This window comes from Camponotus floridanus, unplaced genomic scaffold (assembly GCF_003227725.1).
Source record: "Camponotus floridanus strain SB8 unplaced genomic scaffold, Cflo_v7.5 scaffold18, whole genome shotgun sequence".
Lineage (NCBI taxonomy): Eukaryota > Metazoa > Arthropoda > Insecta > Hymenoptera > Formicidae > Camponotus > Camponotus floridanus.
In genome coordinates this window covers 2744463-2770773 of record NW_020229303.1, presented here as the reverse complement: position 1 = coordinate 2770773, position 26311 = coordinate 2744463, and the positions used below count along the sequence as shown (strand labels likewise).

At 29.1% G+C, this 26311-nt stretch overlaps 1 protein-coding gene across 1 annotated transcript; it reads right to left on the bottom strand.

Moving 5' to 3' along the window:
• Positions 1-271: 271 nt before the first annotated feature.
• LOC105255772 (beta-1,4-galactosyltransferase galt-1) lies at positions 272-25805 on the bottom strand. The gene is made up of 8 exons (XM_025407561.1): positions 25323-25805; positions 15884-15931; positions 13275-13539; positions 7403-7608; positions 6651-6849; positions 4916-5143; positions 3414-3724; positions 272-1355 (listed from the first exon to the last, which is right to left on the bottom strand). Exons 3-8 carry the CDS (start codon positions 13524-13526, stop codon positions 848-850), a joined length of 1704 nt encoding a protein of 567 aa, XP_025263346.1. The 5' UTR covers positions 13527-13539; positions 15884-15931; positions 25323-25805; the 3' UTR covers positions 272-847.
• Between the last annotated feature and the right edge of the window lie 506 nt (positions 25806-26311).

Below are 26311 nucleotides of genomic sequence, written 5' to 3'. Positions count from 1 at the left end.
ACAAATAATTTGTTTAATAATCTGGATCCTTTATTGGATTTCAGAATATTAAACAGATTTTTCTTAATTGAAAATAGAAAATAATAGAAAATAATTAATTTATTGCACATATTAAAATATTCTGATGTCGAATGTATGTAAAATAATTATATGTAATATTATTGAGATAAATATTTAAGAAACATCTAATAAAAACACTAATAGATGTTTTTTTAAAGGCATTTTTTCCTATCTTTCTGAAACATTTTTTTATATTTTCAAAGTTTATTTATTAAATTTAAAACGGTGTCTGCATTTGTAACAAAACGCGTTTTAATATTACAAATACGTTGCACCGTAACATTGCTGCAATATTGCATTGCAATATTTCTACAAGCGGACATTTTACCGTTGCTACAATATTGCAGCAACGTTGCAGCAATATTTTGCAACATTTCTGCAATGTTGCAATCTTGCAAAGAAATATTTCTGCAATGTTGCTGTAATATTTCTGTGCCGTATGGGAACTCGATTGACTTACGGTAACTTGTCTCTAGATTTCGCCGGCCATTTAAGAATCCGTCATGTAGAAAAATATGATTAATCCATGTCTCGATTAAAGCGTTTCTTTTCTTTTCGTTCTTTTTCTTTTGTTTCGCAATAATTTCGATAAATCTCCCGTATTCCTCCATTTCACAAATTTAAAAACAGTCCATCGACAATTTTGTAAAAAAAGGGCAGGAGTCCGCTTAGCTTTTTTTCTTTAAGAAAACTAAGGACCGCCATAGTTATAGAAATAGGTCCTCGCAACTTTTGGTGTACCGGTGAAATTGCCAATATCCCATAGGATTTCGACGATAGTCTTTCGCTACCTGATCGATTTACCAAGTGGGCTGAGTTTAATTCGAGGCGTCAATACTGGGACCGGATCGAGTTCCGGGAGCGAGCATTCGGCACGCAGCTCCATCCATGTCTTGTCAACATTCGCAGCGAGTCGATCTCTGTACTTATAGGCCGTTCTATCAATCGTCGACTGCGTTTTGATGCAATCGTCACCGCCGAACTCGCAAACACGATAATGATGCAATATAGCAGCATCGGATGGCACGTTCAGAGTTCCATGACCTGGGATAAACTCCCATACAAAATGATTACCCGCCTCGACTACGTCTTGCGGCTTGCAAATGTACTTAGAACGTTGCTTGTGCGGATGCAACTTGGTCCTGCGTCGCGTTTTCTTCAGAGTGATTAAACCAGCTTCGGTGGGTGTGCGGCTAGTTACTACAAATGGGTCATCGGCCCATTGCAGATAAAAGAAGGCGTTTTGAAAGGAAAATGCACCTGTGGACTTGACATTGATTCGATTTCCCATCCACCTAGAAATCAATTTCACAAAATTAATGTACGTTTACAAATTCAATACAGCACAGAAGCTTGCTGCAACGTTGCTACAATGTTACAATATTGCTCACTGCAGTGTAATGTTGCAGCAATAATGCAGAGACATTATTTTGTAATATTACTTTGGCAATGTTGCAGCAACGTTTTAACATAGCAAAAATGTATAGCATCCCTAGTAGCACACTTTATTTCCATACAGCACCGAAAGATTGCATATACCTATCACGGAAACATTGTAACATTGCATGGAAGTTGCGAAATGTTTCTGCAACATTACTGCAAGCTTATAGCAACGTTGAAATGTCCGCCCTCAAAAATATTACAATGTAAGATTGTAGTAATGTTACGGTGCAACGTATTTGCAATATTAAAACGCGTTTTACTACAAATGCAGACCGTTTTAAATTTAATAAATAAATTTTGAAAATATGAAATGTTTAAGAAAGATAGGGAAAAAACATTTACCACCTTTGAAAAAAAAACATCTATTAGGGTTTTTTATCAAATGTATCTTATTAAATATTTATCTCAATAATATACATACAATTATTTTACATACATTCGACACCCAAATGTATAACATGTGTTTCTTTACTTGCCGCTACGCGGCGACATCCAATTTAACTAACTCGTAACTTCGAATTCATCTAAGATGGATATAAGGTCTACAAAGGATTAATGTAGTAATTATTTCTAGTAAGTATTTCTTGTCTTGTGTCAGTTTAATTTCTGGCGATAAACTGACTTGATTTACTTAATATTCTGAATCCTAATGAGGGATCTAGATTATTAAACAAATAATTTGTTTAATAATCTGGATTCTTCATTGGGTTTCAGAATATTAAATAGATTTTTCTTAATTGAATGAGTAAATAGGAAATAATTCATTTATTGCACGTATTAAAATATTCTGGTGTCGAATGTATGTAAAATAATTGTATGTAATATTATTGAGATAAATATTTAAGAAACATCTAATAAAAACATTAATAGATGTTTTTTTAAAGGCATTTTTTCCTATCTTTCTGAAACATTTTTTTATATTTTCAAAGTTTATTTATTAAATTTAAAACGGTGTCTGCATTTGTAGCAACGCGTTTTAATATTACAAATACGTTGCACCGTAACATTGCTGCAATATTGCATTGCAATATTTCTACAAGCGGACATTTTATCGTTGCTGCAATATTGCAGCAACGTTGCAGCAACATTTTGCAACATTTCTACAATGTTGCAATCTTGCAAAGAAATATTTCTACAATGTTGCTGCAATATTTCTGTGCCATATGGGAAAATTATAATATGTTTATAAATTTAAATTATTTGGAATGATAATCAATATTTTTCGATTATAAATAAATAATATAGATAACAGATAGAAATAATTTATGACATTTTACTAACGTTCACAAGATGTTTCTTAGAAATTATTATAAATCAAAGTTTATATAAATACAGAACTTTTCCAAATATTTTTCGAATAATATAGAATCATAAATTTTAGACTCATAAATAAACGTTCACATAAACATAGATCTTTTTCCAACTATCTTTAAAATTAATTTAAAGTTCTCAATTTAAAATTCTTAGAAATACACTGTGTAAAACAAAAGTATTTGTCTCACATATACGGGATACATAAATGTAACCAATATATGCGTGGTATAATAATAAACCAAAAACCAATAAAATGAGATTTTTTAATTTCTGATTATATATAATGTTTCTTCTTTCTCAAATTTCAAAATCTGGTACTTAGAAAATTTGACATTTAATCTTGTTTTATTTAACTTAATTTTATTTTATTCAAAATGATTCTATAAATCATTTACTTAAAAAAATAAAACTTGATAAATCACTCTATAAATGTTTTTAATAAAGATTGAGAAAATTCTAAAAATAAGTAAAATCGAGTAAAACGTACGTTTAAAGTAAGCAATTATTCGAAATCATGTTGATCATTGTTGATTTATAAGAAATGTATCAAAAAATAGTTTATAGAAATCGATATTGAAATAAAGAAAGCATCATACCGTAGCAAATCGATTATGGTGTCATTATGCCTCGGTATGATATACTCATCGAGATCTACAAGGGCCACATATTCATATTTGTACATAGATCGATAGAGACAGTCATTAAGCGCTGCAAAGAGGCCTTCCGTACGAATCTCTCGTTGGGAAATCATGTCAAGATGATGCCACGGTAATACTGTAACCAGATCCTTGCTCTCATAATATTTCAGCGCACAACCAGCTGCCGGGCCTACAGTGTCATTATATAGAGTGACATGAGTAGCGCCCAAGAGTCTGTGCAATTCGATAAACTCCACCAATTGCAAAACCTGAACATAACATAAACATCAATTAAAATGTAAAATATTTCTCGTGCATTCATTTTTCTATTAAAACAACCGCCACAATTTCACAGCCTAATAAAAAGAATTGATTAATGATTCTATTCATATACAGGGTGTTTCAGACCACTCGTACCACCCATTTAAAAACTAGAGAAGTGGTTATTTCAAAAAAGTAAAAACATTTTCTTTATAAATCGGGCGCGATCTATCGAATGATGATATTTTCAACGTTTGGTTCCGGCCGGAAATAGGCGATTCAGATCAAAAGTGCATTTTTTTAAATGGAACCCCCTATTTTTCACTGCATATTCTTGTAGCTTACCTCGAAAGCTTTCCAAAACACTATAATAAATTATTTTTCCATGAAGTACTTTTCGAGTTATGAGGCTTGAAATCATTTCTTAATTTTACAAACCATAAAATATCTTGCAAAATATTCATTTTTCGATTATCTTACCTTAATACTGAGAAAAAATATTTTGGAATTGTTAATTGCAAATTACATATTTTTTCTTAGAAACAACTATGTGTTTTCTTTACACCAATTGATTCCTCTCATTATTTTGTATATAAAAGTATTAAGGTAAGATAATCGAAAAATGAATATTTTACAAGATATTTTATGATTTATGTAAAATTAAGAAATGATTTCAAGCCTCATAACTCGAAAAGTATTTCATGGAAAAATAATTTATTATAGTGTTTTGGAAAACTCTCAAGATAAGCTATAAGAATAGGTAATAAAAAATGGAGGGTTCTATTTAAAAAAATGCACTTCCGATCTGAATCGCTTATTTCCGACCAGAACCAGAAGTTGAAAATATCACCATTCGGTAGAACGCATTTATAAAGAATTGTAGAGAAAATGTTTTTACTTTTTTGAAATAACCACTTCTCTAGTTTTTAAATGAGTGGTACGAGTAGTCTGAAACACCCTGTATAGCAATAATATATAAAAAGCAATATGTATTTGCAAACATACATATGCACACAATGCAATCCTCCATTTTTACACAGAATAGCATGCAAAGGCAAAAGTAATAACAAACATAAGTGTAAATACAAATAATGACAAACATAAAGACGACAAAAAATAAAAGAATAATCTCTCTGTTGTGTGTGTATGTATGTACAAGTACAAACATTATATCGACTAATCCTATTACTTATACGTACTCTATTGTAATAATAGTGTAAAGGTTTAACGCAGACAGCCAAAGCATCTTTGTCGTTCATTCTGCTCTCGAGACGATTCTGAATGAGAATACGATTCGTCGGGACAGCTCGCAATCTCGCTACAACACTAACCGCTTCTGGCACCTTATCCATCGTCGGAGATTCTTTGGGCAAGGGACATATCACGAAGCAGGCACTGTATTTGAGATTCCAATTTTCACGGATTACCTGAAAATCACAGCGTACGACACATATAATATATTAGAATTTGAATGATATAAAAAAAGACTAGATATAAAATATTTTCGAATTATCGAAGATTATATCTTGTCCCAATAGTGAAAGCCAAACTTATTGTAACAATCTATGATTGGCCGAAAATATACATAAATATAAATATAAAAATAAATAAATAAATATATATATATAGGGTGAACCAATAACTCCGTTCACCTGGAATATCTCCGTTATTTTTAGAGATACAAAAATTTTGTACGTATAAAAGTTGTACGGTACCAAGAGGGCTGTAATATGCTACTAATAATTTTTTTGTAGATGGAGGTTTCAAAGATTTCAAGGTCATTTCCATTTTTTTAAATGGAACTTTCCATTTTTTATTACCTGTTCTTATAGCTTATCTCGAGAGCTTTCCGAAACACTATAATAAAGTATTTCTTCATTGAGTACTTTTTGAGTTATGCGGATTGAAATTATTTCTTAATTTTACATAAACCATAAAATATCTAGTAAAATATTCGTTTTTCGATTATCTTATCTTAATGCTTTTATGTACAAAATAATGAGAGGAATCAATTGATGTAAAGAAAACATACAGTTGTTTTTAAGAAAAAATATGAAATTGCAATGAATTGCAAATTACATATTATTTTTTTAAAAACAACTATTTTTTCTTTACACCAATTGATTTCTCTCATTATTTTGTATATAAAAGTATTAAGGTAAGATATTAAAAGAATGAATATTTTACTAGATATTTTATGGTTTATGTAAAATTAAGAAATTATTTCAAGCCTCATAACTCGAAAAGTACTCAATGAAGAAATACTTTATTATAGTGTTTTGGAAAGCTCTGAAGATAAGCTATAAGAATAGGTAATAAAAAATGGGGGGTTCCATTTAAAAAAATAAAGATGACCTTGAAATCTCTGAAGCGCCTCCATCTACAAAAAAATTATTAGTAGCATATTACGATCCTCTTGGTATCATACAACTTTTATACGTAAAAAATTTTTGTATCTCTAAAAATAACGGAGATATTCCAGAGTTATTGGTTAGAGTTATTATCCACCCTGTGTATATATATATATATATATATATATATATATATATATATATATATATAATATCAGGAAGACAATTCTCAATCATAAGTATAAAGAAATAAAAAAAAAGTTACACAAACAGAATAGAATAATGAGATTTCCAAAAAGTCAAGGAGACAAATGCAATTTTAGTCCTACATCTGCAGTAATCAATTTTTCATCGTGAGATTTGATCTGACAAAAAACGTGGGACAAGAAATATAACAATATAATAATTTTAAAAAGGTAGAACTAAATAGATTTTTTGACGAATTTTTCGATTACTGAAATATATATGAGTAAATGTGTGAAATAAACTAATATATCATAATCGATACTATAGAATGTGTTTTTTTTTTAGTTTGAAACAAGATCAGAATCATGATTGTTCCCTCTTTATAGGAGAGATATACCTTAACTTTCGCAGCTACCGTTACTGAGGCAGTGATGTTTCCGCCGTTTTGCCTATACCAGAGCCTACACCAAACGCGCTCGGGGCTTCTGGTTTTAGTAGCGCTGATTACGCGTATTACACCTTGACTTTTACTCGCCGGCGTGCCTGAACCGCTAACTCTGTCGTCGAAATACGCCGAGTAAACGAAGAATTTAAATCTAAAAAAATCGAATAAACACACGCTTTATCATCTCTTCAATTTTCCGATGTATAATTTAATTTTTACCTTGTCCACAATACACATATAATAAAAATAGCTAGAATAAAAGATAAAACCAGATAAAACTGTATATATTGCTTGTGTAAACTAGCAAAAGAAGAAAATTTTATTCTAAAAAATTTTATTCTAAAGAAAATTTTATTCTAAAAGAATAAAATAATATATTTTAAAATCAGAAAATAAAATTATAAAACGTATAAAACAGAGTTTTCAGAATTAATTTAAAGTTCCTAATATACCTTGAAACAAAATTGATTTTGTTTTACAAGATTAATTTTGTTTCAAGGTATATTAGGAACCTTAAATTAATTCTGGAAACTCTATTTTTATTCTGATAATGTATTATTTTATTATTATAAAAATATTTATTATTATAATAATAAAATAAGTAATAAGAGACTTTTCAAAAAGTTGAAATTTAAACGAAAGAAAATATAAGTGTCTCTAATTTCATTAATTATTCGATTGCCGTGTGATTATTAAAAACAAACCTAGTATTGGTGACTGGCAACCATTCTGCATGCGTAACCTTTAGATTCTGATCCAACTGCGGTAAACGGGCCTCCAAGCTGGGCGGTAGGCTCGGTAAGCCACGTGGATCCGGGTGTATTACTGTCTTCTGACCTGCATCCTCTCCGCGAACCAACAATCCCACATGCTCGTCAAAGCTACCTTTCAAACCTGCGTAATCTTCGGCCTGAAATCAAAGTTTCAATGATTTATAAGATGTATAAGGATTAATACTCTGAATTTATCATCAATCGAAACTGGAATTATCCGTGTCTTATTCGCGATAATAAATACATGTCTGTATCCGTGTAAAAAAATCTTTAATACAAAATCTGCTACAAACAATTGGATAAACATTTGGAAACATATTACAAATATTCGATCAATTGCTGAATCTCATAACTAAAAAATATTACAATATTTCAAACTGTACGTTTCAATTTTTTATAACTTTTGTAATTGACACCTCTTTTCTTGCACATACAGGGTTTACCAAAAGTGTGGAAACCCCTTAATATTTCGAAAAATACGCATTTTAAAAAAAATGTTTCATACAAAAGTTATAGGGTTTTATGTGGCCCATTACACAGTAACATTATTATGACCTCCAATAGTGTTGTCAAGGTTATGTGAAGGTCAGCTTCAATTTTTTAAATGGAATCCTATATTTTTTATTACATTATCTTGCAGTTTAACTTGAGAGTTTTTCAAAACATTATAATTAAATATTTTTTCATTAAGTACTTTTTAAGTTATGAGGCTTGAAATTATTTCTTAATTTTACAAAAACCGTAAAATATCTAATAAAATATTCATTTTTTCGATTATCCTACCTTAATACTTTTATGTACAAAATAAAAATCTGTAAAATGTGTAAAAAATCTTTAATACAAAATCTGCTATATACAATTGGATAAACATTTGAAAACATATTACAAATATTCGATCAATTGCTGAATCTCATAATTAAAAAATATTACAATACTTCAAACTATACGTGTCAATTTTTTGTAACTTTTGTAATTGACACCTCTTTTCTTGCACATACAGGGTTTACCAAAAGTGTGGAAACCCCTTAATATTTCGAAAAATACGCATTTTTAAAAAAATGTTTCATACAAAAGTTATAGGGTTTTATGTGGCCCATTACACAGTAACATTATTATGACCTCGAATAGCGTTGTCAAGGTTATATGAAGGTCAGCTTCAATTTTTTAAATGGAATCCTATATTTTTGATTATATTATCTTGCAGTTTAACTTGAGAGTTTTTCAAAACACTATAATTAAATATTTTTTCATTAAGTACTTTTTAAGTTATGAGGCTTGAAATCATTTCTTAATTTTACATAAACCGTAAAATATCTAGTAAAATATTCATTTTTCGATTATCCTACCTTAATACTTTTATGTACAAAATAATGAGAGGAATCAGTTGATGTAAAGAAAACACATAATTGTTTCGAAGAAAAAATATGTAATTTGCAATTAACAATTCCATTCCACAGGTCATAATAATATTGCTGTGTAATGCGCCACATAAAAGCCTATATAATTTTTGTATGAAACATTTTTTTTTAAATGCGTATTTTTCGAAATATTAAGGGGTTTCCACACTTTTGGTAAACCCTGTATAATAATTAGCTTGCGGCAGTTTATTACTATAATTAATGCCCACTTAGAAAGTCCTTCTACTACTGCGACTTCATTCATAAAACAATAATCATAGAGCAATTAAAACTTGTGAATTCGCAGCTCGACTCAATTCTGAAATTTAAACTCAAAGATTCTTTGGACAATCAACCTGTGAGACAAGTTTTAAAGGATACTCGGGTTTTCTCTCGCGATGTCTCGACATGTAAACGGATGAAGAAAGTTCCGCAGGATCGAGCAAACTAATTTGTCAGATGGCCGTTCGTTCGTATCCGGTTAAACTTTTCCGCAACGCGGTCGTATGTCTTTTCCGTGCCACGTTGGGCATCGTTCAAGCATGTGCTGCGCGACTGTTTCTCCTTCAAAGTTCTTAGAGGTTGGCGTGAATCATTGTCCGGTACTAGACGCAAGGGTGCATAAACTATACCGGGCACGTTGCAAGAGGCACGAAGGAAGAAGAGAGTAAAAGGAACGAAGGCGCGAGGCAGGAAAAATCGATGTTGTAGTACGTGGTGGGCAAAGTTTTCGGCCTTTTTGTCCGAGTTTCGTCGTCGCTTATGCGTTTGCTTTGTCCATAGTTTCACATGAAACAGAGACAGAGCATACAAAAGTCGACGCCCCATGCGGATGCTCCCGTCCTTTAGTTTACAGCGGAAAATGTCTCGGAACGGAGGATAAAACTGGGGAAACAAAAGGGTGGGTAAATAGACTAGAAATACATCTTTCCCTACTCCCCTCTTTCACTCCTCCTTCTCTTTTTTTGTCTACAAATATGTGTTTTATATAATATATCGTATAATACAGAAAAGTAAAGAGATTTTTATTAAACAAAAAATGAAATAAAATAAAATCACAAATTTGAAAAAAAATAAATTTTTTAATTTTAAAATAAAAAAGGTATCATAAACCACAATAATCATATATAAAATCTCATGATGCTTTCGCCTAATTTTTTAATGCAATCCACAAAAAGGAGACAAAGTCCTCACGCTATTCGTATTTTTATTTTTATTTTATTTTACAAATATTATAATATGCTCAAATTATGTAATTTAGTTTGAAGCGGCTTTATTTTTATACACGAGGTAATTCGTCACATCGACTAAATTTTAGTATAAAATGGAAAACTCTGAAGAATTTTGAGCCATCTTTTTTTATTTCGTTCGATTATTATTTAAGAGAAAAAAGATATCTTTAGAAAGTGATTTCTTTGAATTTACATTAAAAATTCTACTGCAAATTAGAAATTCAAAGTGTTTTTACTTTTTTGACAAACTTTCTTTCGTTATCGTCAATTATTATATAATTATTGTTTCAAAATATTTTGCATCGTGAAAAAAGAAAATAGATATATACACCAGCTTAATATAAAATAAATATATTAATTGCTCTATATCATTCAATTTTGTCATAGCTTTCGCAATTGTCAGAGGTATGTGTCGATATCGAGGGAAAAAAATGTAAAAAAAATTCCATGGAGTTTACGTTTTAAAATTTTATAAAATTTGTCTCACTTCCCATTTGTGCTGGCGTTTAATATATATTTAGCAAATGTCGCCTTTCGGTAGAATTTTCAATCGATTCAGTAGAATTTCAATGATATTCAAATATGAAATAATAACATGTATTTATCTATCACCGAAATTTCACATGTATAAATAGATGCATAAACAAAGATCATCTACAAAAGCACCTGTTTTTTCACCCGTTTGATGATCCTCATGGATTGAATCGATTGTGGTCTAAATGATAGTTTGTATATTGAGAAAAATCATTTGATTGTATCAACAAGACGTATATGATTGAAGGCATTTTGGTTAAATCAAACAAGAATTTCTAGTTATCATGATAAGACTCGATTTTTTTATAACTAAAACGTTTAATAGATTTTACTATAAGGATTTGGTTAGTATTTTCTGGTTGGATCTATAAAATTTCTTGTTACATTAATTTCTTTGCTAGGCGGCGAGCCACTCTTAACTCGTATTCAATATTTGCCATGAAATGTATAAAGAACTAGTATTAACATTAAATCCAAAGTATATTTTTTTTCTCTTATGAGCAGTAGCGCCAGGAAGAGGACGCTAGCTCTTTGATTATGTGTGTTTAAGCTGCATCCTCTTCTTGCATCACTGTTTATCAGTTTAATTACTAACAAACTGAACTTAAAATAATTTATTCAATAATCTTGATTGAATTTATGTAATAATCGTGTTGGAATTCAAAATGTTAAACAGACTTTTAAGATTAGATAGAAAAAATTTTAGACGATTTGGTGCTGGCGAGTTTAGTATTAAAAAAGAAAATTTGGTTAGGTTAGGTTTTTTAATTTTTAGGTTTTTAAATTTAACAGGAAGAAATTAATCAGATTCATCTGATAATTCCTACAAGAATTCTGGTTCGTCCATTTTCCAACAGACATACTGGTTGAATCTACAGAATTCTAATTAATGCAATCAGATTTTCTTCTCAGTGTCATGATATATTAATCTGAGAAAAAATTTCAAGTTAAGCATAGAAATGATTTCGAAGATATGAAGAGTCAAAATTGTCGAAATCAATAAGCGAACAAAACGATACGAGATAAATGAGAATATCATGTTGACTCAAAGTTAAAGAAATATGCGTGTTTATGATTCAAAATCTCATTGACCACATTTATCGGAGTTTAAGCTTGAAATTGGGCAATTTCAAAAATATTGGCTTAGAAGCTGTAGAATGAAGAGTTTGATATTGAAGAGTTTATTATCAAATATATCTTCATTTGAGCTCCTTATACTATTAGCTCCGGTTAGGCGTGTTTTTATAGTTTACTTAACTCTTTAATGAACATGAACTGAGCAAAGGCGTACGAATAAACTGAGCCGTGCGTATAAATTGCTCTTTGTCAAATTGCTAGATACACTTGTGAGCAGTGCTGCAGATAATTTCAAAATTATCTAGATAAAGATAAAGATAAAATTTGTAAATTTATCTTAGATGAGATAAAGATGATTTTGCTTTTACTTAATCTAGATGAAAGATCAGATAATTATTGCGATAATCTAGATAATTATCTAGATATTTTTGTTTATTTTAGAAGACTATAAATATTTGTAAAAAATGTGACGCAGATTATAAATGGGATATTAAAATCATAAACACATATTCTTTCTCTTTTCCTAAAGAATATTTAAATATTATAATAGCAAAAAGGTATATAAATGATATGATAAATATTTATTTATTAATTTATATTTATAATATATTAATAATAATAATATAAAAAATATATTTTAGATATTTTAGATAGATTTTTAGAAGCTTGCCTGAAAAATTTTTTTGCATAATGAAAACGTCATCTTAGACAATTTTTGAATAAGATGACATTTATTTTTCATCTAAGATAAAGATAAAGATACTTTGTATTTCTTCATCTAGTTAAAGATAAAGATGATCCATTTCTTTATCTAGATGATTATCTAGATAATTTTATCTAGATACCAGCAAACACTGCTTGTGAGACATGAATATTTAAACGTGATGGGTTCGAGTCGAAAATGCAATGACATCTGGAGATATCATATACAGGGTGTTTCAGATCAGATCACCCGTTTAAAAACTGGAGAATTGGTTATTTCAAAAAAGTAAAAACATTTTCTTTATAAATCGGATGCGCTTTATCGAATGGTGATATTTTCAACTTCTGGTTCCGGCCGGAAATAAACGATTCAGATCGGAAGTGCATTTTTTTAAATGGAACTCTCTATTTTTCATTGCATATTCTTGTAGCTTATCTCGAGAGCTTTCTAAAACACTATAATAAATTATTTTTCCATGAAGTACTTTTCAAGTTATGAGGTTTGAAATCATTTCTTAATTTTACATAAACCATAATATCTTGTAAAATATTCATTTTTCGATTATCTTAACTTAATACTTTTATGTACAAAATAATGAGAAGAATCAATTGGTGTAAAGAAAACACATAGTTGTTTCTAAGAAAAAATATGTAATTTCCAATTAACAATTCCATATTTTTTTCTCAAAAACAATTGTACGTTTGACAACGACATAAAGATAAAAATGAACTTTTTATTGGGAGAAAAATGATTAAAATAATGTAGCAAGAGGGAAAATCTTATTATAAATATATTCGCTGAAAAATCAGAGATATATATCAAGATATATAACGTCCCTCTTTCTCTTCGTGAATACTCACTCCCACTTCGCCGTAATCCGGACGATCGGGCGCAGCCGGCAATCGATGACCGCTCCTGTGACCCCCGAGTACGCCGGTGCCGCCGACGCTCACGCCGCGCCTCTCGTCGATCAGGAATATCTCCGTAAGGACGATCAAACCAAATACGGCGAAGAACATGACAACCAGCATGAACGACATGTTGGCACGCTCCTTGAGAACGCCGGCGTTTGGCCGACTCCCACCGGAGCCGGATCTTCGGCTTGAACCCATGCTTGTAGAGACTCTGCAACCGACAACCCTCGGCAAAGTCACTTTCGTCTAAATCAGATATTGGGGAGGTTTGCTAACTTTGGCGATGCGAGAATGCCTTTCAAAAGTCTTTTTAAAGTTGAAAATATGAGGAGGTAAAAACGACTGTCGTGGATAAATGTGAGAAAAAAATAGAAGAATCCTTCTCTCTAAAAGTGAATCAGTGTATTATCACTGAAAAACAGCAAATAATGATTACAGCATTTATAAGTACAGCACTGTAAATCAGTAATATTTTACTGAAAGGATCAGTCAATAATTTTGACTGTTTTAATCAGTAATATTTCTCAATATCAGTAATATTTCTTTCTATCGTCAGTAATATTAAACTCCTCATAATTTTCATTAAGTCGCCAGACATTTATTTGTCCGACTTATAAGATCGGTTTATCTGAAGCCTCTCTATTGAAATTGTATCAAAAATTAAATCGAAGTAATACTTCTAATTTTATCCATCGCTCTTTGCAAACTTTATATAATTCTTATGATTAAAATTAAATATGAGAGAGATAGCGATCGTAGAAGTAAACGAACGAACTAGCAATTACTGGAGGTTGTGTATCACACAACTTGGTGAAAATTACAAAAGTGAGCAAATTTACTAGATATTGACTAATGAAATTATAAATATTCTAGTACATTTGCTCACTTTTATAATTTTCCACCAAGCTGTGTGGTACACAATCGATCCCCTGGTTTTATAGTGATTTTATTTTAACTGACCATAAAATAACAAAAAAATAAGCGTTTCCACTGAAAATCAATAAAATACTCACTGATTTTCAGTGAAATTAGTGATATTTTCACTTATTCACTTTTAGAGAGTTGAAAATTGTACTTTTCACACAAACATATTGCGAATGGAAACATTATGCAATAGAGTCACGTGTCGATCTATGCAATCATATTTTCATGTCCAATGTTTATGTACAATATCTACTACTTTTGCTCCTTCTGCCCCTGTAATTTATAATAAAATGGTAAAGTTGGCTATGAAAAAAAATTCTGCTAGAAAAAATGTGCAGACAAATTATGTATTATTTTTACATACATACGTATAAGAGCTAAGAATCTTTTTTATTTCAATATTTCGTAATTCTCGACACAGCAAACATTTCAAAATTATGCAATAAACCTTTTTATTTGCATGCTAAATTTTTAAATCCGCATATTTCTCGGTAATATTCCAAATTGTCCCAATATATACCGGGTGTCCCAAAACTCTTAATCAATCTTTCAAAGACAGATTTCTGGGATGATCTGAAGACGATTTTTCCTCAACGAAAATATCGAGGCATTAATAATTTTCGAATTATAAGTGATTGGAAATAAGGGGTTTTTCGTAAACTAAGCTTTGTAGAAATAAAATATTAACAAAACCACATTCTTCGATTAATTTTAAATAGAGTTTACTTTAGTTGAGTTTTAATTTAAGGTTTAACTGCAAAGATATATGATGACAAAAATTGGGAACATGCAAAAAATGATGGCCTTCATCGACATTTTCGCTGAAGAAAAAATCGTCTCCAAATGATCCCAGGAATCTGTCTTTGAAAGATTGATTATGAGTTTTGGGACCTCTGTATATTGATCTGGTCGCATATTATATACGTATAACAAAATCCTCGACGGAACTTCAATTTTTTTCCAATAGTAAAAGAAAAAATACGGCAACGTTTCGTTAAATACAACACGCACACATTTTCAAGAAATCACATGGGATTTACGAAAACAGGTTAACGGTACACACTGAGAAGCGGATATCGAAAACAAAGTTCTCTCAATCGTCGACTTCAGAGGAGATCGACTGCACGGTGTGTGCTCGAGTTCCAACGTAAAACTAGTTTGAAAAACTTTATTTACCTGTCAGAAGACAGAACGGGACAAAATTGCCGTTATCGATACCGCTGATGTGAATAAACAAACTCATTTTTGCGAATAAATATGAGCAATACTGTTCTTCTTGTATATTTGTATAGCAAACGAAATATATGTATACAATAGCGCACTTTGATTATGTGACACGTGCGTTGACATAAAAAAAAGTTATATGTAAACAAATTTATGCACGATTTTAATATATAATTTTTATGTGATTCAGATATTTCTTTTTTTATAAGTATGTTTGTCACTCATTATTATACACAACAAATGCATAAATTTATTCATACATATGGGCATTAAAGCAAATAAAATATATAAAAATGTATGCAAATGCAAAAAGAGATTTTAATATCATAATTAATTATTTGTATTCCGATTAAAATAATTATGTATACAGAGAAATGAAGAAAAAGAGCTTTAATTGGTTTACTTACTTAAAGTGGTTCCAAGAAAACTGCTGCCAAGCATGAGGGTGATATTTCCTAAAAATATAATTATGGTAATATAATTATATAATATAATTATTATATTTATTATATATAATTATTATTAATTTGCTTCTTATTTCATCTCGAATAAAACATTTCGTACATTGTCGTAATTTTAACTCATATGTATATTAATATCTCATTAACTTTTATATTACTCAGAGTGATAATTTTGATAACATAATATAATTGTGATAATTGTGAGAACATATGTGAGAATATATATTGATAATATACAGACTGTCCCATTTTAATCGATGACCCCGAATAAGCTTTTTAATTTTAATTGTAGGAAAGAATGTTTCAGACAAAAGTTGTATGGCTTGAAGGAGGACATAAGATGGTATCATTGGTTTTATCTTGAAAAGTTGTTTGAAGGTCACATGAAAGTCACCTTCAATTTTTTTAATGGAACCCCCTATTTTTTATTACTTATTCTTGTAGCTTATCTCGAGAGCTTTTCAAAATACTATAATAAAGTATTTCTTCATTGAGTATTTTTCGAGTTATGAGGCTTGAAATCATTTCTTAATTTTACATAAACCATAAAATATCTTGTAAAATATTCATTTTTCGATTATTCTACCTTAATATTTTTATGTATAAAATAATGAGAGGAATCAATTGCTGTAAAGAAAACACATAATTATTTCGAAGAACAAATATGTAATTTGCAATTAACAATTCCATATTTTTTCTTAAAAACAACTATGTTTTTTCTTTACACCAATTGATTCCTCTCATTATTTTGTACATAAAAGTATTAAGGCAGGATAATCAAAAAATAAATATTTTATTAGATATTTTACGGTTTATGTAAAATTAAGATATTATTTCAAGCCTCATAACTCACAAAGTACTTAATGAAAATTAACTTAATTATAGTGTTTTGGAAAGCTCTCTTGATGAACTAAAACAATATGTAAAAGCATACAAGGTGTCCCATTTAAAAAGTTGGATGTGACCTTCACGTGACCTTCAGGTGACTCTTCAATGTCAAACTAAACACACCATTTTATGTCCCCCTTCAAGCCATACAACTTTTGTCTGAAACATTTTTTCCTACAATCAAAATTAAAAAAGTTATTCGGAGTCATCGATTAAAATAGAACATCCTGTATGTGACAATTGAAATCAGGAACGGCCTATATTTGCATAAGTATCATATTTTATAATAATAATGAAACAATATCTATAAAACATAATTATTAAGAAATAAAGAATTAATTTTATAATATATCATGAATTTTATATCAAGAAATAAAGAATTAATTTTATAATATCGAGATGCGGTATCATAGTTATTTTTCAATATTATTATTATATTGCCAATTATCATTATGAGCTAATTTATATATTTTGTTTAATATTAATTTCTTATTAATCAAAGTAAAAATTAAAACTAAGTAATACATTCAAAGTAAGATTAAAACAAAGTAAAATTAAATAATGTGATTTGTTTACAATATCAAAACATTATAACTTAACAAAAATATTGCGAAATATTGCAAAATAAATGTATTAAAAAAAATATATACATACTTGTAATAACGTGACTTTTTTATAATGTAGCTAAATTTTCATGCTGTGTAACACAGAAATGTGGCCAGGTTGAAAATATTTTTATGCGATACATATCTGATTTTGTGTGTGTATATATGTATACATATGTACGTACATAAAACCGTAACGCGTATTAAGAAGCACCATAGCATAAATTATACAAACTTAGAACAGCCGATATTTTTAATGATTGAATTGCGTGGGCAATTGTAAAATGTTTTTATCGATGAGAGAACAAAAAATTTCACGCCATTAATCAGTCTATAAAATACGTACTAGAAGAGTCCTATTAAATCCGTAAAATTATCATCATACATCATATATTATATTCACAAAATATTAAAAATATTAAATCCTTATCTCTTTTACAAAAAATATACATATCTGTCATAATTAAATTACTTTTCTGCAATTATTTTTCATCAAAAAACTTTGAATGTTTTAAATAAATAGCTACGTTTTTCCCTTTTCTTATTATCAAAAAATATACGCAATTAATTTATCTTTCAAAAATAGATTTAATCTTTTAGGCAGTTTTGAAATAGTAATCTAGTCAAATTCTCTCTCTCTCTCTCTCTTTCCCCCTCCCCTTCTTCCCTCTTTCTTTGAATTATATGTTTCTAATGTGTCTGAGGTATTTCTAATATATCTAATAAAATATATTTTAAATTTTTGATGATTTACATGGAAAATAGAATCGCAATGACGATTTAAAAACTTTTAATGTATAGATAAATAAAAATTTGTTTCACAATAATCTCTAAGTCGCGTTTATTACAACTCTTTTTTAATAAATTATTATATTTTCACTTGTGAAAATTTATTAATTGTATATTAAAGATAATCTATTAAAGTTAAAAATTAATAATAATTTAATAGTAATATAATTCTACGTACTAGTACTAAAAACACACAACTTGTTTTCTTATATTATATATATATATATATATATATATATATATATATATATATATTTCTATTTTTCTGTTGAATTTCAAACATCAAATTAAATAAGTTGCAAAACTACACACTTTTCGTAATATATTTTTTTATACAGCTATAAATTAAATCTTGGATATAGACAAAATTAATGCTATAAAACAAATTTTTTCTTGTATATACACATTATCCCTATATATATGTGTGTGTGTATTTGTGTGTGTATATATGCATGTATGTACATTTATTTTAATAATGTAATAATCAAGGCATAGACATGTAAGATGCATTATAGTAATGCTGTGTAATAATTTATTAGCAGAGAAAACGCAGTGGATAAATCCTCGCATGGTCGGCCAACATTGATTTTTAACTCGAATTTACTTTCTCATTACTTCTTTTAATATACGCTCTAAAAGAATGAATAATCTTACAATAGCACAGTAAAAAATTTTGTGTTAAATTTAACATATTTCACATGTCCCAATTTATCCACTCTAATTTTAATGTTAATTTAACAGAAGGCAAGTATATAAATAAATAACACAAGTAATATGTTTAAAAATTAACACAAAAGTGTAACGCTTAAACTTTATCTGGAAATAAAGTTATGTTAAATTAACATATTTATAATGTTAAATGTAATTAAAAGAAAACGTTATTTTTACATTTTTATGATAAATAACAGAAGAGATATGTCGATTTAATATGGAAACTGTTATAGAGAGAAAAATAACACAATTTATCTGTTCATTTTAACATATACCATATTTCATCAAAAATTCGTGCATTTACATATTAATTGTGTTGTTTTAACTCTTAGAAATGGTGAATATTAACTCAACGCAGAAATGTCAAAATAACACAACGATAATATGTTAACATTAACATAAGAGTATGTCAAAAATTTAACACAAAAATTTTTACACGAAAAATTTTACGCAGAAATACAAAATGTTTTTTACCGTGTATTTATAAGTCAATAAATCGATAAAAAAAATAAATTATCGAACTTTTGAAGAATCATTCTCATTCCGTTTTATTCCGACTAATTCCCGTGACTGTAATGTTATATAATGTCGAATAAAATGCCATGAATAAAATGTAAACGAAATATTCGCTTAAAGTACGATAATAACCAGCTTATAATTCATTTTCGATTATTATATACTGTTTAGTTATATGCGCACGGAAATGAACGCAGAAAACCTTAAGGGCAATCCGGTCAGTTTGACCGCAATAGATATTATTTCCTTCCGCCTGTTGCATCGAATCGATTCTCTGAACTCGGCTATATGTTCGAACATCGGAAAATTTTCCTCTGCTTCCTGACGTTGTGACCTATAAGTAACACGAGACGTTGTCCGAGACAGTAAACTATAGCATAGTTCTCTTCGTTATTATTGATTCTTAATATGATCGCAGTCTTAAAATTATTAATTTTTCTGAAAAAAAAATTGAAAAATTGGCATATTCTTTACTTTGATAAAATTATTAAACATTATTATTAATCAATAAATGATAAAATTTATTACTTTGATAAATTTATTCTTAACTTTGATAAAATAAATGCTATATTTACTCTTCACATTTAGTTCCTACACATAAATTAATGCATTTCATAGTCTCAAGAAATTAGTAAAAAATAATAATTTTTTAGTAATATTATCTTTTGAAATATAAAGACCAAATATCTTATAATTTATGTTTTATGTTTTTTTTTGTTTTTTTTTGTTTTTTTATTTTTTTATTTTTTTATTGTTTTTTAAAGAAAGTAATTCGGATTATTAAAAGAGATTAACATTTTTTAAACTTATTATTTTTCTCAAAATTTATAATAATATAAAATATCCTTGTAGACTTTCAAACTGTGTAATAAAAGAATAGCTTCTTACGATCCTTCATTCGACAATTATAATAACAGTAATTATAAAAAAAATAATTATATAACTATATAAAAAAATTATTGAAAAAGAGAGTTAAATTTTCATAATTGACAGATAATTCATAAATGTGTATTCTATTATTATATACAAATCTCTCTCTCTCTCTCTCTCTCTCTCTCTCTCCCTCTCTCTCTCTCTCTTTCTTTCTCTCTCCCTTTCACTTTCTCGTGCTCAATCTACTTCAATTATTTATTATGTAATATTCTTAACATTAATATAAATTATTAATTATTTATTGCATATGTTACTAGAATACGCGTATTTTTCCAGGATCTCCATATTTAGCGACGCTGAAAATGAACGATTCATTAAAGCAGACACGGAGGCGGGAATGATTTATTTCGCTGTAGAAACAATAAAGCGACCGTCGCTGTGCACACCAACGATGAAATCGTCGTTGCTAATTGTGGCACGACGGTTGTTCTTTGTCAATTATGACAACTGACAGTTTAATTGCAAGTTTGAGTGACAAGGTTTTTATGAGCCACAGAAACGATAGATGATAGTCGAGGTTATAATTAGAAAATTATGCAGCGGGAAAGCTAAGAAAAAAATATGAAAATCAAGAAGTTATAAAGAAAAGAGAAACGTAATGCACTATTTGAATATTTTCAAACATAACATCCAGAAAATATTTAATTAACTCGTCGAATAACTAATTTAAATTCAAAATAAATTTCACAGTATTGTACGTTAGGCTATATCTCATACTTTTACGTTACGCAATATTCATTCAAAAATAGACATGAAATTATAATATATATATATATATATATATATATATATATATATATATAATTATATTATATAATTTTGACTATAATTCTTCTATCATACGCAGTGTTTGCTGGTATCTAGATAAAATTATCTAGATAATCATCTAGATAAAGAAATGGATCATCTTTATCTTTAACTAAATGAAGAAATACAAAGTATCTTTATCTTTATCTAAGATGAAAAATATATGTCATCTTATCTAAAAATTGTCTAAGATGACGTTTTCATTATGTAAAAAAGTTTTCCAGGTAAGCTTCTAAAAATCTATCTAAAATATCTAAAATATATTTTTTATATTATTATTATTAATATATTATAAATATATTATTATTATATTATTAATATATTATAAATATATTATAAATATATTATAAATATATTATAAATATAAATTAATAAATAAATATTTATCATATCATTTATATACCTTTTTACTATTATTTAATTATACTTTTTACTATTATTTAATATTTATTATTATTTACTATTATTTATTCTTTAGGAAAAGAGAAAGAATATGTGTTTATGATTTTAATATCCCATTTATAATCTGCGTCACATTTTTTACAAATATTTATAGTCTTCTAAAATAAACAAAAATATCTAGATAATTATCTAGATTATCGCAATAATTATCTCATCTTTCATCTAGATTAAGTAAAAGCAAAATCATCTTTATCTCATCTAAAATAAATTTACAAATTTTATCTTTATCTTTATCTAGATAATTTTGAAATTATCTACAGCAAACACTGATCTACGTCCACGTATTTTTATCGCGTAAAAAATTGTATATGTGTATGTGTGAGATATAAATCTTTCTCCATATTTTCTATTTTTAGAAATGTTAGAAAATCTATAAAAAGAATAAGCATAATAATAAAACCACAAAATAAATTTTTGTTCAGTGATAATTTTTTTCTATAATTTATTTTTAGAAAAGTTACCGTACGTTTAATACACATGTCTTGTGTATAAATTTTTATTAATTTAATGGAATTTATTTTTATTAATTTATTTTTATTATTTTTATTAATTTAATCAAATTAATTTACATATACAGAATGTTGTCAAAAACTTTGATTATATATCAATTGTCTGGAAGAAACTAAATTAACATTTGATTACATACTCGTTTAAAATTGCAGGTGATTGCTTGGTATGCTCTCTATATATAAACTAATCAGTTCTTGGTAAGATGCCGAATACAATATAATCTACATAATTATTTTCCATATAAACCACCAATAAGTAAGTCAACATAGGTTCAAAATTTTCCAGGCAAGATTCATTTTCGAAAATAACGCTTTGTTTATATACAAAAACCCTAACATTTTACATGTTCGATTTATTTTTGCGCATGTAATAATTGCTGTGAACAAAATTCACGATTGTAACCGATAAATGGAGACTATAAAGTCCAATAATAGTATAAATATCGTGAAAAGATATCTAAAGAGACAGAAGCTATTAACGTTCGCACAAACTTGAACTCCAGATCTAATCGTAAGGCCAGTTAAATGTCAATTTTCCATACTACATACGCATGATATTCATGTTGCGATCTCCTTTTTTACAGAATGACGCAGATACTATCGCGTGACAATTGAAAAAGACAAAAAAATGCGATTTTTCACAAATGGCACGCACTGTCAGATAAAAAAAGTCTGATTTTGCTCGCTTTCGATACAGATGTGCTGCACGCGCATGCATACGAGTATGTCAGTATGTAGTGCGACACTTAATCCTCTTATCAACTCGAGGTCGTTTTATCTAGTATTCGTATGCATCGACCGTTCATCCGCCGGGATTACATAAAAGGGGCAATAGGGAAAATCGGTCAGTAAACTGTCCCCATAGTATCGATAACGATGGGAGTGATTTATTTTTTATTGCTTTCGTTTCCGATAAGTTCACTTCATTCGTTGAGGAAGCGAAGGAAAGTCATCGATCGAAAAAACTTTGTACTTAATAAAGAAAGGTTTTTATGGAATTCCCAAAAATGAGAATCTATATCTTGGTAAATGCATCAAGTGAAAATATATGCATATGCCTTGCGCACGTTCTAATTTTCGCAAATAATTAATCTTTAATAAAATTTTACGCACTATCATCCTCTTAATCGCTCTTTTCTCGTGTATCGTGTTGTTTAATACATAACAGAGCGTAATTCTATATCAATTTATTAATTTGTACTTAATACTAAGTGATATCATGCCATCGAATGTAGACAGTAGTATTGTTTGAAATTATAAAATCCTCATGTGTTATAAAGTCCTATGCGTACAACATGTAATTTTCAATAATAATTATGTATAACTAATAATAACAGATGGAAACAAACGTATACATCTCGCAGAAAAATCGTATTAAGTTTACTTTTAATATTAGATAAGCATATGTGATATGTCGAATATGATATATTGTGATATAAAATTATTCAATTCTATCTCATTGTCAGTTGCACGGAATTAATTTAACGGAAAATTTTAAAAGGCAATTATTAAAAAATTTTGGTGCATAAACTTGGGTCGCATATTGCAGTCGTACAAAAAAAAACATAGAATTATGAGAAATAATTAGCTTAACCGTTTGTTTGCCTGCAATTATATGTAATTGCACACTAAAATATAATTTCCCGTTTTCATTATTATTATCATTTTCATTATTATTACATTATTATTACATGTGTATAAAGTTTTTTTTTACTTATTTTAATATGCAAATAGGTGTACACATAATAATAGATATAATAAAACAGTAATACAACAATAATAAAGTATCAAATTAATATTGAATAAAACATTGTTGCATGTATTGTTCGACGATATTTCCGCATTTATCGACGATGAGTTTATGTAGCCATGAAAATTGAAATAAAGCAATGATACAATCAAATATACGGGTACAGGAATTATATTAAAAATATGTATTCATCTGTGATAACGAAAACAGTTTCATATAACACAAATCCCGGATAACTATTACGCAGTTTAATTAATCATATCATAAATTTAATGAAACTTGCTCTATAAAATGGAGACTGTTCCAGATATATAAAAAGGTGCAAGAGAACTGATGGTATATTCGTAACGCAAACGATTCTGTAAAAATTCTAGAAAATAGATTTTAAATAAAATATGAAAAAACTTCATACATAGCAGAAATTATGTTACAATTAAAAAACTGAAAGTGAAAAGGAATTACGAAGTAAATTATTCTAGCTTCTTTATCTTCTTCTAATTAAAAATCTATAAAGGATTCCTCTATAGACAGTCTTACTTTCTGTTTCAGAAAAACCGAAATATAAAATATAAACTTCAGGGGGTAAAGAGGGGTGTACAGAATTCTCAAAAATGAGAATCTACATCTTGATAAATGCACCAAAAAATATATGTGAATAATTAAAGAAAAATTTTACGCACTACCTATCCGCGGTGACTCTTATTTGCTAATTTCTTATCGTGTTATTTAATACATATAGAGCCTAATTCTTTACTTTATAAAATATAAAATATAAAATATAATATATTTTATAAATATATATTTATAAATATAAAATATAAAATATAATATATAAAATATAAAATACATATAAAATATAAAATATAAAATATAATAAAGCTAGAAAAAAATCATTTTAAGCTTTCTTTGAAAAAGAAAGATAAAAGCTGTAAATATACGTGATGTACAATTGCGTAAATTGTGCGTAAATTTATAAACATAATCGACAAAATTAAATTGTCCAATTACTAAGTATAATAAATAAAAATGTTTTTTTTTTCAAACTTTTCTTTTTCATAAAATCACGCGTTCTGGCCTAGATTCATCGTGGATGCTATTCCTTCCGCCCAGAAGACGCCGCACAGTCGATGATTTAGCACTAACACAAATTATGCGAATCGCGAGGTGAATTAATTTGCGGGATCGTCTCGCGAAAACTCCGTAAAAGGGGAGAAGAAAAAAAGCAAGAAGAGAAAATAAAATATATCGAACCACGCGCACATAGCATACAACATACTCCGAAGTCGGTGCAGCAAGCGGCGCAACCCTCGCATCTTGTATGCACCACATACTCTGACGTGAGGCGAAGCGAGGACAAACATTCTCGGCACCCTCGAGCTGACCGATAAGATGTCAAAGAGGGATCTGCTACTCACAATTAACGCTCGATATCCACGCGACGTCCTATCACTTGGCGGCGGTGCCTCAACATCCATCTGACAGCTGTCATTACTGGCAGTGGCCGTACGTCTCATACTCATATCGCGATGACGATCTTCGTCTCGCCGATTATCGAGCAAATAAATAAAAAGACGTAGCGTATATACGGCGCTCTATCGCGATCAATCGCGACACGCGACCGCGACCTCAAGTGATTCCCCGCGATCCGAAGGGTGAAAAAACGAACAAAATTCGCGCGATGAGCCGAAGAAAGGGTACTCCGGACAGGCCGCAATAATAGGCGGGCAGGCAGATAGGTAAATGGAAAAGCACACGTGCGTATGCATGTAACGTCTCTCCTGTCTGCCGGATCAACGTCGATCGGCTAATCGTCAACAGAAGAAATGACACGACAAGCCAAATCAAGACGAGCGAGGGAGCCGCGCGAAACCGAACCGTTCGGCGACGCGAACGCTCGACGACCGCCGCATCGATCCGAGCACCCTCTACCACCCGCCGTTGTGATTGGTTACGTTATGCGTTGCTCGTGCGCCTGCGCGTGCACCTACAGTCGAAAGGGCGCGTTTGGAATTTGGAGGCCGCGGATGCGATTCCATCTGTCTCTTTATTAAACTGCGATAGATTCGACCGACGGATGAGAAGCTTTGGTGCCGGTAAGTAGTGATATGAAATATATATATATATATATATAGTGTTTGCTGGTATCTAGATAAAATTATCTAGATAATCATCTAGATAAAGAAATGGATCATCTTTATCTTTAACTAGATGAAGAAATACAAAGTATCTTTATCTTTATCTTAGATGAAAAATATATGTCATCTTATCTAAAAATTGTCTAAGATGACGTTTTCATTATGCAAAAAAGTTTTCCAGGCAAGCTTCTAAAAATCTATCTAAAATATCTAAAATATATTTTTTATATTATTATTATTAATATATTATAAATATATTATTATTATAT